The sequence below is a fragment of the Lissotriton vulgaris genome, chromosome 1_1 (genome assembly GCF_964263255.1).
Source record: "Lissotriton vulgaris chromosome 1_1, aLisVul1.2, whole genome shotgun sequence".
Taxonomy (NCBI): domain Eukaryota; kingdom Metazoa; phylum Chordata; class Amphibia; order Caudata; family Salamandridae; genus Lissotriton; species Lissotriton vulgaris.
The window spans coordinates 923,270,556-923,283,683 of record NC_141685.1 but is presented as its reverse complement, the minus strand read 5'-3'; the positions used below and the strand labels follow the sequence as shown (position 1 = coordinate 923,283,683).

Genomic DNA, 13,128 nt, shown 5'->3' with positions numbered 1-13,128 from the left:
CTTTCTCCAGCTCGACCTAAAAAGGCCCTCTGCCCACGCACACCTCCACTCTGCGCTGTCCTCTCCCGTTACTTTTAATGAATAGCCTGGCTCGGTGCGCGCTCATCTTGGTTTATAAACAAGTGCACCATTATTTTTTAATCATAATACTGTTGTTTTCAACCCAAATTGAGCGTGCGCCGAGCCAAGCTATTCATTAAAAGTGATTCTATTTTTAGGTAACGTCTGACGAGAGGAAGTACGCCCAGCCCAAGCCTTAACACGAGTGAGTGAGATTATTATATATTTAAATTGTCGTCTAAGTCTCAGGGGAGGAAGTCACTGTTACTTCACCCGATTTCCAAAGTTAAACCATTTACCTAAGACACGAAGGCGAAGCACTGAAGCAGCTCTTTTTTAGGTCTCGTCTGGAGTTAGGCGCAATTGCGCTGCTATCGCCATGCGAGGGCTTCTAGGAATCAATACAATTCCTGCGATTAGTTTGCTTGCATTGGTGCACGTCATTTTGCGTCACCAATTATGCAAAACCGGGTGTTACGATTGTCCAGGAGGCTTTTTAGTCCCTACTGGTTACCACCCTGTCCACTTTTGGCCCCGCCCACCGGGATTGGATCTTTACTTGTGGCGGGAGACAGTGTCTCTTAATTAGCCGCTAAGCACTTTTTTCTTTTCTTTTCTTTGTGAACCACTCTCACTGCAGGCACCATGTGTTTTTTTTTATTAACGGAGCATTGCGCTTTAATGTGCTTTAAAATTTAAATGCAGTACTGGGCTGTACAGAGCCCTCATTGCTGTGCGTGCGCTACATGAACGGATATTTGTTTCTTGTGTAGTGTGCAGTACTGGGCTGTAGAGAGTCCTCATTGCTGTGCGAGAGCTACATGAACGGATATAATAGGCTCTTGCTCTACAAGGTCCGCTGGCTGTTTGTTTAGCAAATTCATACAGCACAAACTGAACTCAAGAGTAGTAGAGACCTTTACAAGACACCCAGTTACATTACACAAGAGCACATTCACACAGGAACACATTGCCTTTTAGAAGGCACAGGAGATTTACTAATTTGCCCAGAATCACACATAGGTAAGCCAGCTTCCGCACGCGATCATCATGCGTGATTAACCAATCACACGCGATCATCATGCATGATTAATAAATTAATCTCCCCATGGTCCCCTTGTTTACTAACAACGGTGTGCTAAGGAACATTCACATTGGCTATAAGAAGAGACCACCCAGTTAAATACTGTTTCGTGTTCTATCTGCTCGCCGTTTTTTGTTTCTAATATTCTGCCTTTTTCTGCTCTCCCATGTGCCCCCTTCGAGATCCTCCTCTCCTTCCGCATTCTGCCAGCATCCTACTATCCAATAGTCGTCCACCACCACCATCACTACCACATTCACCCCCGTGTCCACCACCATGTCCACCACCACATCTACCACCACCATCACCATCATCACCACGTCCACCACCAACACCATGAGCACGTCTACCACCAACAGCACCATGTCCACCACCACCAAGTCCACCACCCCCACCATGTTCACCACCACCAGGTCCAGCACCACATCCACCACCACGTCCACCACCACTGCCACGTCCACCACCACTACCACGTCCACCAACAGCACGTCCACCACTACTTCCTCCACCACCACGTCTACCACCATGTCCACCACCACCATGTCCACCACCACAACCATGTCCATCACCACCACCATCCAGTCAGTCAAGAATCTTTATTCGATTTAGTTAAAAATCATACAAAGAGATAAAAACATTAAAATACAAATAAAGACTATTTACAATATCATACAAATCAGTGCATACAATGGGGTACAGTTCCATACTATGTATGAAAGAAGCGAGTTAAATCATTTTATACAAGATTTTAAAATAATAAAACTCATTTAGAGGGGCCCAATACTATGTTGCATTTTTTTATTTCTGACTGCTGCCACCAAGAAATTTGCCATGGAAAATATAATACGGATCTCGTTCAGCGATTGAAGAAAAAGCAGGGCTGGTCTCACCTGCGTGAAGACAACCTCCTTTAGGACAAGCAACAGATATTTTTTCCTAGGCTCTAAAAACAAACTGCAGAACATGACGAAATGCATGGTGTCCTGAACGGAAAAATCACCACAACAACAGGGAGGGGCTAATTCTGGTTTTTCCCAGGTTTTAAAATTGCCCAAATAAAAATGTAATAAATTAAACCTAAATTTTGTCAGGAGAAACCTATGGAATGGCTTCGTAACCACACAAAGGTAAGGTGCTAGTGCAATGAAATTTACAAGCGAATAGTGTTTTCTCACTGCTGGTTTCTGTAGTTCCCTTTCCTCACGCCCCACTCTTACCCTACTCATGAACTGCTTCTTGATTGTATCTACATCCTGTTTCTTGATGTCCAGAGGGGATGTGAAGAGTTCCGAGAAACCCAGATCTGAAAAAGACTTCTTCGGGTAGGCCAACCATGGCACCCTTCTGGAATGGTCCAAAGACATGACAAGTGGAGAAGTGTGGCTCAGGGGTTAGAGGCGGCAGACCCGGAAGCTGAGGTCGGCCCTGGACCAGGGTTCAATTCCCTGCCTCGGCGGGTCTTGGGCTCAAAATTCCATGGACTCGATAATTCTCGTTCCGGTGCCTACTCGACTCACGGGTTCACACTCTGTGATTCTGGGCAATAGCTTGCTTAATCTTCACTACGGCCCCTCGCGGCGGGATGCCTGACTTTCACCTTGTGGATACCCTACTGGGGTTATCTCACAGGGGAATACCAGGACGGGTTCCCAAGGCAAGCGCCTTGATGCCTTCGGGTGATACGTGCGCTATATAAATCGCAATACATACATACATACATACATACATCAGTCATAATCTTGTGATTAAGGGACAGTTCTTCATTGAGCTATGGGGCCTCTAGAAACTCAGAGGATGCACATTAAACTAAGTTGTCCATTCCGTAATATTTTCAATGACTTATTCCCTTTGCCTGTCTGCATCAAAATGTAGTTTGCAGCTTATGACTTGCTGATATGGCAGAAAGGTTTGCTCTGTAGGGGAATGCTGTTGATAATTTTGTGAAAATGGTCTTGGTGAATGTTCTCATTTGAGTTGTGTAATTCAGATAAGAGATGCAGAACTCATGCTGTAAAAGTCTGTATAATTTAAAGTATATCTGATTCTACACATTTAATGTTTGTCAACCTGTGTCTCTGGGTCAGTGGTGCACAACCCAGGCCATGGAGCAATCAAATGTGGCCTTTTAGGTTTCGCCTGCACAACGGTAGGAAAATCTCTTGTAAACAAAAAAAAAGCTTGAAATAGACTTAGATCTTGCGCATTTCTTAATATTACATACCAATTGTTGGCTTCTATGTCACTCTTGTTACCTTGCTTCTTAGTGGTCAATGCCTCAGGCTTCATGGTTGTCCCTGCCATGGAGCATGGACCAAGTTCAGCTTCCACTGGCTGCAGGCTCCTGCAGGTTTTTTGGTGTTTTTTTTTAATGTACACTCTTATAGAGTGCATTTATTTGCAGACCCTCTCCCTCACCTCTGTCCTCCTCCCGCCATCACCCCACAAACCTCCCTTCCTCCCCTACTGTTTTTACATATAAAGCTACGTGACGCAGTGAGTGCTGGGCACTTCATTGCGCTTTTTTTATCTTCTTCTTTAAGCCATGTTGCAGAAGAGCTTGCACTGCTGTGCAACATGTAAAAGAAAAAAACACTGACAAAGCCAATGGGACTCAAATGGGCGAAACCTACTGGTCTTTGCCAATGCCGGTTTGCATCAATACTTGGGGTTGATTTATCAATTTTTTAGGCTTGAACGGCAGGTGGTGGTCTTCTTGGTTCTCTGTTCCCCATTTCTTGGCACCATATTCGTACACATTTGTATAATCCTTTATCTTACTTGAATTGAGAGACTCAAGTTTGAGTATGGTTACTTGTATTTACAAATTCTCTTGTACATGGGAGACTTTGCCGAAAGATGCTATCGCTTCTAAACTGTTTTCACCTTTTTCTACTTCGAATATTGGAATACATTTGGTGGTTATGTGGTAATTAAGACCATGAAAATTAATAGCATTAGTTGTCTATTTAGTTAATTGTGTGTCTTTTTATTTTTTACAAATTTTTGCTAGAGGGGTAGGTTGAAAACTGGAAATTGTGTCCGAGTTGGGTGCATCCTCGTATGAAAGTGACGGAACTCCAGGTTTGTATGGTGAGATACTCGGCGCTCTGCAATCACTTTTGAAGTAAGCACTTGGTCTAATACATTCACTGCTGTGCGTGTTGGGCAGTCGGGTGTCGTTTACATTCTATTGCCTTTTTTGGAAGTTTCCTTATCTGGGCCTTCCCTTGACCGGCTTCCTGTGTGTAGCTGTTGCTTTAAGTCGAAGACTAGAGTACTTGATTTCTGGTACAGCTGCGGAACAGATTTTTTTTTTTTTACTTCAAACCTTCCTCTTTAAATAGGGCAAAGGAGGTCTAATGCATTGGCACAGGCAGCTGTCAGTGTAGGTCTCTGCCAGCAGAGGCAGCGGGGACACCACAGACCGAAAGAAACATGACGGCCTACCCAACTCTAAACAGTCCGGGTGGACCTCAGTTTTTGAGGAGAGGGCAGTCCACCGTGTTTGTGACGGAGTGCCCTGTCCGATAAACTGTAAACAAGGTAACTTAAAAACAAAATGTTTCCCTCAACACTTGAGCAAACCCTCTATTCGATTTGCTTCTGTTGTTACATGAAAATAAATGAATATCTAAATATGCAGCTGTAATAAGTGTACACTGATTGGGGTAGAGTTTTGGAAGACACATTCAAACGCGATTAACTATTTAGTAGGTCAAGAGAAAGACTGATGTGAAGTAAACCATATCCACATGTATCTTCACCATCTTTACCAATGATTCTAGAGAAATGCAAAAACTAAAGAACATGTTTCATCAATTTTTTTTGCTATTTTTCTGGTTGTGTGTTCAGCTATAATTTATTTTCTCAAACCACCTATACTGTGAAAAGTTCACAAAAGAATTGGTTGGTAGAGAATGAAAGAAAATGTTGAGACAAATCTACAAACAACAAGGGGGTGGTAAAAAGTAATTGCATCTTAAACAGAAGAAACATTGATTGCCTCGGTAGGAGGAGCCCAACATGCAAAAAGAGGCAAGGAAAAAACAAATCAGCAAGAGATGTGACATGCAAAATATTTTTACACCGTGCTCCCTGTATGTGAAAATTAGATAAAGTTGTTAAAAGTCCATATTCCAAACTGAAAACTGGAAGTATTACAATCAAGGATCCACACCCACAAGAAGGCTGCTTAGGGCTTTACAGTGCTGGAGCAGGTTGGATCCATGATGTGAATTTAAGGAGTGCAGAAGAGGCCACCAAAGGGAAATGTAGAGGGGGGGATTTGGGGTAAACAGTTCATACCACCTGTCACAGGTGAACTCACCAGTCCACGGGCTGCCCATCATCGTTGTAGCAGGAAATGCTGGCGCTGGCGCTCCACAGTCCGGCGAGGAGCAGTAGTGGCAGGAACATGGTCCAAAAGCTGAAGCCTGTTTCCAAGTGCCTACAAAAAGACATAGCAACACTCAGGAAAGAGAAAAAGTCACAAACGCGCACCACTCAAGCCTATGGTCACAGGCTCACTACACTTTCCACAAGAGATATTGGTGAAAACTGCAAACTAAACTAGCAAATTTCATTCAGACAAAGAGTGTGACAACAGAAAAGGCCCAATCCTCAGCACGTGCCCCCTTCCTGCTGACGGACACGTTTTTTCAGTTTTGCCCATAAGTACTCATGAACATTTGTCCGACCAAGACAACTTTGAATGATTTTTCTCTATCAGTTATCACCACCGCTTTCACATTTGTTGCCCTTTCTTCATAAAATGATCTTCAAATGTTGCTACCAAGATTTCCCTTCTTGTTTTCTATTGTTACTTCTTAAACCCGAGCCTCTCTTCACCCAGCCTCGTATCTAAAGTAAGTCTAGACCCATATCTCATGTTGGGACCTTTCACAACCGACCTTCTTTCCCATCGCTACTGTGATCTTTTATTCCAGAGATTCCCAATCAATCAATCTCTTAATCCATTTCATAGATTGGTCTCCACCAGACATTTCTTTCTCGAAACTCCACAACTGCGAGCTGGCAAACGTACAATATTGCACTGCCCTATCCCCTCCCTATGGACCCACCCACCTCCCAGAATGCTCTGAGGCCACCAGAAGGTGGTTAGCAGCATTTTAAGAAACTTCAAATAAAATAAGTAATAAAATAAATATCTTGTCATTATGTCAGTGTCATCATGGACACACAATCCTGGCCTTTAATTTAACATACCAAAGTTAAAATCACCCCGAAGAGGCCTCTTAACTTTTTAGACAGTTGTTTAGTGTATTTCCTCCATGTAAATGGAACACACAATATGTGACACTATAAATAGTGTTTTTTCATGTCAATTCTGCTTTACAGTGGTAATGGGCTGGAATTTGACGTTTGCACTGTAGTAATAGATGTCTAAATGTTTCTTAATTAGTACAATTGCTTTAAACAACATGTGCTGATTTTAATGGCGGCTGGTAGGGGACGGTGGCAGGGTTTTTTGGGGGGGGAGGGCGGGGGGGGGGGGTAAATAAATAAATCTTACCTACTGGTCGGCAGCTGCCGCCTCTCCTCGCAGGAACAGGGAGCACACAGGCTTCCAGACTACCCTGACCAAATACAATGCTGCGGTTAGCGGCACTGTGATTGGTCTGAGCGCCGTGGTTCGGGGCTCAGAGAGGGAAAGAGAACCTGAGCATGTTCTCCACCCAGGCTGTAATGCAGCCGGGGTGGAGAACATACAACGTGCACATGAATGTCTGTCCGACCTGAGATGGCCGGCCAAACAGTCATATGCACTGTAGGTTCAGCAGCAGTCACTCCTACTCCACAAAATCACGGGTCCCTGTTGTACCTGCTATTTCCTTATAATATTGTGCAGGGGGATATGTAGCATAGTATGTTTTCCAGCTCCATGAGCTGACATCATCTGGTGTCATCATGGAATGTTCATGGTCTATTTATGTGACGTCACCGTGACTGTCTGACAGTTTACAGCTGACTCTCACGGTGGACGCTGTTCTTCTTTCTGCGCCCAGCGGGCCCTTGTTATCTTATGAATAAAGTACGTTCACTTTCATTGTGGCTGTCGTTTGTCCACACTACAATTGGCGACGAGGACTTTGGACCAGAAAGGGCCTGCGGGTGAAATAACTGATAAGGATGCAAGTTTGAATCAAGAAGCCCGCAATCAACCTTAATAGCAAAGAAAGAAAAACGGGTAACTGGAAAATACGCGGAGTAAGTACCCGTGTTGTGACTGAAAGGCGCCGCCTGTGAGAGGAGCAACGCTGCGTGAGATTAAAGAAGCGCTGCAGGTACACTAAAGGAATCAGCTGCGTGTAAGCTAATAGCGCAGAAAAAAGCGTCAGGAGTTATTTTGGTCGTATGCGCTAGCTGTAAGCCTTGAGCGTAATAAGCGGAAACAACCAGCATGGTACAGCATAACTAAACTGAAGTTAAGAACCGGCTGTTGTATTACCTAAGGATTTGGCGCGGATTCCTGTCAGTGTCAGGCAACTTGTGAAGGCGCAGAGAATCACCTCAGCTGTGCGCGTGAGGCATGCTGGGATAGGTGAACAAGAAGCTCATTGGACCGCGGCAACATACGTCATCGAGCGTGAGTTGCGTGCGGCCATCTTGAATGTAGTCTTTGCCTCGGTGTAAACGTTTAACGAGGCGGTAAACAAATGCAACGAGCGCCGATGCGCTAGTGAAAATCTGTGACCGTGCCAAATGAAATGAATAAAACCAAGTAAGTCCATGATATGTTGAGCGTATGGAGAGTAAACAGTAAAGTAAATTCATAAGCAGAACGTGGAGAAATTCTGTAAAAAGTGAAGGCGTAGTCTGCTGACAGGAATGTAAGGAAGTATACCCTAATAATCAAACATAAGCAAAAAAAAAAAAAGGTGGAGAAAGGAAAATAAAAAAAGAGGAGCAATATATAAGGAGAAAAACTATATGAAATACCTAATACAGGGATATCTAAGGAAAACATGGCCGAAAGCAATAATATATGCGCACCTCCTCGTTTTCTGGATGAGCCTGGGAAACCCACAATGAAGTGGAAGAAATGGGTTAGAGCATTCGAAAATTACATCATATCCATTGATGGGAAAGCATTTGATGCAGAGAGAAAGTGCTCATTGTTATTTGGGTTACTAGGAAAAGCTGGGCAGGATGTTTTTGACAGCCTGCCCGAATATGAAAGTCCTCCAGGAACTTTTATACCTTTAAACGAATATCAGGAAGCCTTAAAGAGGCTAGAGAAGCAATTTGATGAAGAAAATAACATTATGGTAGCGAGGCACAAGTTTGCTCTAAGAAAACAACAAGAAGGGGAAACAGTTGATGAGTATATTGCGTGTTTAAGAATCCTTGCTGTAGAATGTGAATATGAAGAAATGACCGATGTGTACATAAGAGATCAAATTGTTTTCTATTGTTATTCGAAAAAGGTGCAAGAGAGATTATTGGCATGCAAAAGACCAACCTTGCAAGAAGTTATAGATATTGCAAGGGGAATCGAGAGATCGCTAGTATCTACAAAAGAGCTATCGCTTGCAGGAAATAACGCAAATGTATTTTATTTACAGGACAAAAAGAAGGGTGAAGGTAAAAGTTATGAGAAAAATTGGGGTGAAAGAAAGGGAGGAGGTAAGCAATTAAGCTGTTTCAGATGTGGGTCTAAAGAGCACTTAGCTGATTACAAGAGTTGCCCCGCAGTTGGTAAAAAATGCGTCAAGTGTAAAAAGTACGGTCATTATTCTACCTTATGCAAAACTAAAAGAATGAATAGTAGTATGAACCTTAATACTGTAGGAAGTTTTGATGAAGAAATGTGCGCAAACATTGTTCTGTATGTCGAGATGGTGGATGGTAGAATAAAGGGTCCCATTGGGGATGTAAAGATTGGGGAGGTCGAGCTAAAGTTCACCGCGGATTCTGGGTCTCCCATAACAACCATTTCAGACAGCCTATTCAATGAAAAATGGCAGAATGTTGAGCTAACTGAGTCAGATGTTAACCCCAAAGCATTTGGGGAAAAGGAAATAAATATGTTGGGATGTTTTAATGACACAGTCTGTTTCAGGGGAAGAACAATTGAAACTAAAGTCTATGTGGCAGAGAAGGGGAAAATATTAGTGGGATGGAGAGATCTAGCCCAGTTAGGAGTCATTTTAGTACCTGGAGCCGCCACTTGCCAAAACTTTATTCCTAAAATTTCGGTATGGAAATTTATTGATTAAAACTACTCTGGCACGGTGGGCTAGGAACCGCGACTCAGCATCCCTAGTAATGGATGAAATTTGCCCCATGTGTGACCATAACCAGACCGAAAATGAACAGCATATTCTTTTTTTCTGTCCCTTCTATCTACAGGCTAGAAAGAAGTGGATTAAACCAATATGCTTACTTTTAGGCTTGAGGTCATGCTCTCAGGCTCTGAGAATCCTAACAACAAACACATCTCAACAAATAATATTTAGTGTCAGTAGATTTTTACTCTCTATCTTTTATCAAAGGAAAAAAATAGGGCATCAATTGTAACTGAACTGTTTGCTTGGGATTGACATGATGGTCCATTGTATCTTCTACGAATGTATGTTCCTGCTCAAATTATCCTCCAACTTGTATTGTATTTTATGCCTTGTGTTTTATGTATTTAAGTGATATCATGTTTTTAATTACTAATGAAATGCAATGTAATGTATGCACTGTCTTTTATGGCATATTAGCCGAAATAAAGAATTTAATGTAATGTAATGTAGTACCTGGAGCCAAAGACCCAATTATCTTGAGTGAGGAGTGGGTGAACAGTGTGTGTGTAGAGGAGGATAAAGTTGACTTAACTATAACACTTGACAAACATAAGGATGTGTTTAAAAATGAAATAGGATGCATCAAAGGTTTTAGCCATGACATTAAATTGAAAGAAGGAGCCATACCATGTAAGCATAAAGTGAGAACCATTCCATTGTCTATAAGGAAAGAGTTAAAGGAGGTACTAGAGAAATTAATGAAAGAAAGAGTAATTGAGGAAGCAGATGAGTCCGAATGGGTTTCTGCCATTGTTGTTTCCAAGAAGAAAAAGACTGGGGACATTAGGTTGTGTGTGGACCTGAGGTCGCTAAACAAAAATATAATTGTAAATTGCCATCCTCTACCAAAAATTCAAGACATACTCCAGTCAGTATCAGGTTCAAAGTTCTTCTCATTAATTGACTTGAGGGCTGCATATCATCAGGTTTGTCTATCTGAAAGGTCTAAAAAATTGACTACGTTCATCACACCATTTGGGGCGTATAGGTACGTGCGGCTTCCATTTGGATTGGCATCCTCCTCTGGTGTTTTCCAGAAACTGATGGACCACCTGTTTGGGGGAATGAAAGGGGTAGAAGCCTTTCAAGATGACATTCTTTTGCATTCAGAAACTGAGCAGGACCATTTGAAACTAATTGAAAAGGTGTTGGAGGTTCTCAAAAAGAAAGGCATGACTGTCTCAAAGGACAAATGCAAATTTATGACAAATAAAATTGAATATCTGGGACACATCTTAACAGCAGAAGGTATCAAGCCAAAAGATGATCTTGTACAAGCCATAAGGGAGGCCCCGGAGCCCAAAGATGAGGAAACCCTTAAATCGTTCCTTGGGCGCTGTGAATATTATGCGAAGTTCATACAGAAATATGCAGAAAAGGTGGAACCACTCAGGAGAATGTTGAAAAAGAATGTGGCGTTTAAATGGACAAATGAGCAGGAACAGGCTTTTAGAACTGTCAAGGAGGAAATAGCAAATGCTTCTGCTCTGAAACCATATGACCCAGAATTAGAGAACATAGTAACTGTGGATGCCAGTGCTGAAGGTATTGGCGCTGTGTTCTGTCAGAGACAGGGAAATAAAGAAAACACTATTGCCTTCATCTCTAGGAGGCTGAATGAGACAGAGATCAATTACAGTACAATTGAAAGGGAAACTTTAGCATGCGTGTGGGCTGTTCACAAGCTTAAAGACTATTTATGGGGAAAAAGATTCGCTTTGGTCACAGACCATAAGCCGTTGATATACATGGTGGACGGCGAAGGTAGAGGCAATGGCAATGCTAGCTCAAGACTGATAAGGTTGATGTCAAAACTTCAAGAATTTAATTTTAAAATAACGCACATAAAAGGGGGCAAGAACCGAAGAGCGGACTGCTTATCACGATTGCCCATACAAAATCATACAGAGGAGGTGCAAGATGACACAGAATGTGTGGTGGCTCTCATTGATGCCACAATGATGTGTGAAGGATCAATAACTGAAAAGGAATGGCAGGAGAGCATGGCTAAGGATACTGTACTAGCAAAAGTGAAAACATATGTGCGATCTAAATGGCCACCTATAAGGAACATGCCGAATGAACTGAGAAATTACCAACAGGTAGGTGAAGAACTAACGTTGGAAAATGGTTTCTTAAAAAGAGGTGAAGTCTTTGTGCCACCATATGGACTCGGACAAAAAATTATTAAGCTAGCACACAGAGGACATCCGGGTATCACTGCAACTAGGAACATTATAAGGATGCATTATTGGTGGCCGGGTGTGGACAGTGAGATAAGAAACTACATAGATGTGTGCGAGAAATGTTTAAAGTCAGATAAGCATTGGAGGGTGGAAAAGAACGAACTGCAAATTGTTGAAATCCCAGATGGACCCTGGGCTAAAATCGCAATTGACTTTGCAGGACCATTCAATTTATTGCCAAATGAATGCAAATACTTGGTAGTATTGACGGATTACTACTCAAAATGGGTATGTTATAAATTTGTGAATGCAGTAACGACTGAAGTAGTCATAAAATTTTTAAGGAAAGTATTTGCCAAAGAGGGTCAACCTAAGGTCCTGGTGTCAGACAATGGTTCACAATTAGTTTCCCATATGATGAAGGAGTTTTTAGAAAACTCCGGTATTGCTCAAGAAAAGACACCACTGTATAGTCCTAAGAGCAACGGCCAAGTTGAAAGAATGAACAGGTACTTTAAAGAAGGGATCCAAATGGCCATTGCAAACAAAATGAATGTGAAAGAGTTCATAAGGATGAAGATTAACACGTACAACAATACGCCTAATGAAACTACCAGACAAACTCCATTCTTCTTGATGAGAGGTAGAATGTGTAACAACATCATGACACCTAAAATAGGTGGATGGAAAGGAACCGATGTCGAGTCGACAGAAATATGTGAGAAAGAGCTCAAAGTAAAAGAGAACATTGAGAAAAAACAGATGAAAGCAAAGGCATACTCTGATATGGTAAACAGGGTGAAGGACAAACGTGTGACACCAGGTGATTGGGTGTTGGTGAGAAAACCTGGGTCAGTAAGCAAAGGAGAATCAAAGTTCAGTAAACCTATGAGGATCTGTAAGGCTTCTAGTGGTGCTGTGTACATAGAAGGCGAAGGATGGCGTAGTAAAGACGATGTGGTAAGACTGAAACAAGGACAGGAGAAGATAATGAAAAATGAGGAAAAGGAGGAAGGGAGATGTAATGATAGTGTGCTTGAATGGGAAGACATATCTGAAACTCAAAACCAGTCACATGCTGATGCCAGACCTAGTTGTTCGCCGCAGTTAGGAAGAAGGTCTAGGAGTTCATTCGTTGAAAATGATGACATTGTTCTAGCCCGGGAAGACTATGTGGTGTGCCCAACTGAAGAAGGAGCTAGTTCCTCCGCAGCATGCATGGGGGACATTGCACCTACACCTGTGGTGGGTATAACATCCAGAGGGGGTAGAGTTGTCAACTTGCCAAAAAGATTCCAGAACTATGTGATGGAGTAGAGACTGTTCTGTTCTCAAATGTGAAGAAAGGGAGGTGTTGTACCTGCTATTTCCTTATAATATTGTGCAGGGGGATATGTAGCATAGTATGTTTTCCAGCTCCATGAGCTGACATCATCTGGTGTCATCATGGAATGTTCATGGTCTATTTATGTGACGTCACCGTGAC

The 13,128-nt window shown here is 42.4% G+C and overlaps 1 protein-coding gene across 1 annotated transcript in view; it reads right to left on the bottom strand.

The window, feature by feature from the left end:
* The window catches only part of DNASE2 (deoxyribonuclease 2, lysosomal), a 102,104-nt gene that overhangs the window by 45,478 nt on the left and 43,498 nt on the right, over positions 1-13,128 (bottom strand). The window contains exon 2 of the mRNA XM_086959092.1: positions 5,472-5,591. Within this exon, the coding sequence (XP_086815218.1) occupies positions 5,472-5,560 (89 nt within the window). The 5' untranslated portion in view covers positions 5,561-5,591. The remainder of the gene's footprint in view (positions 1-5,471; positions 5,592-13,128) is intronic.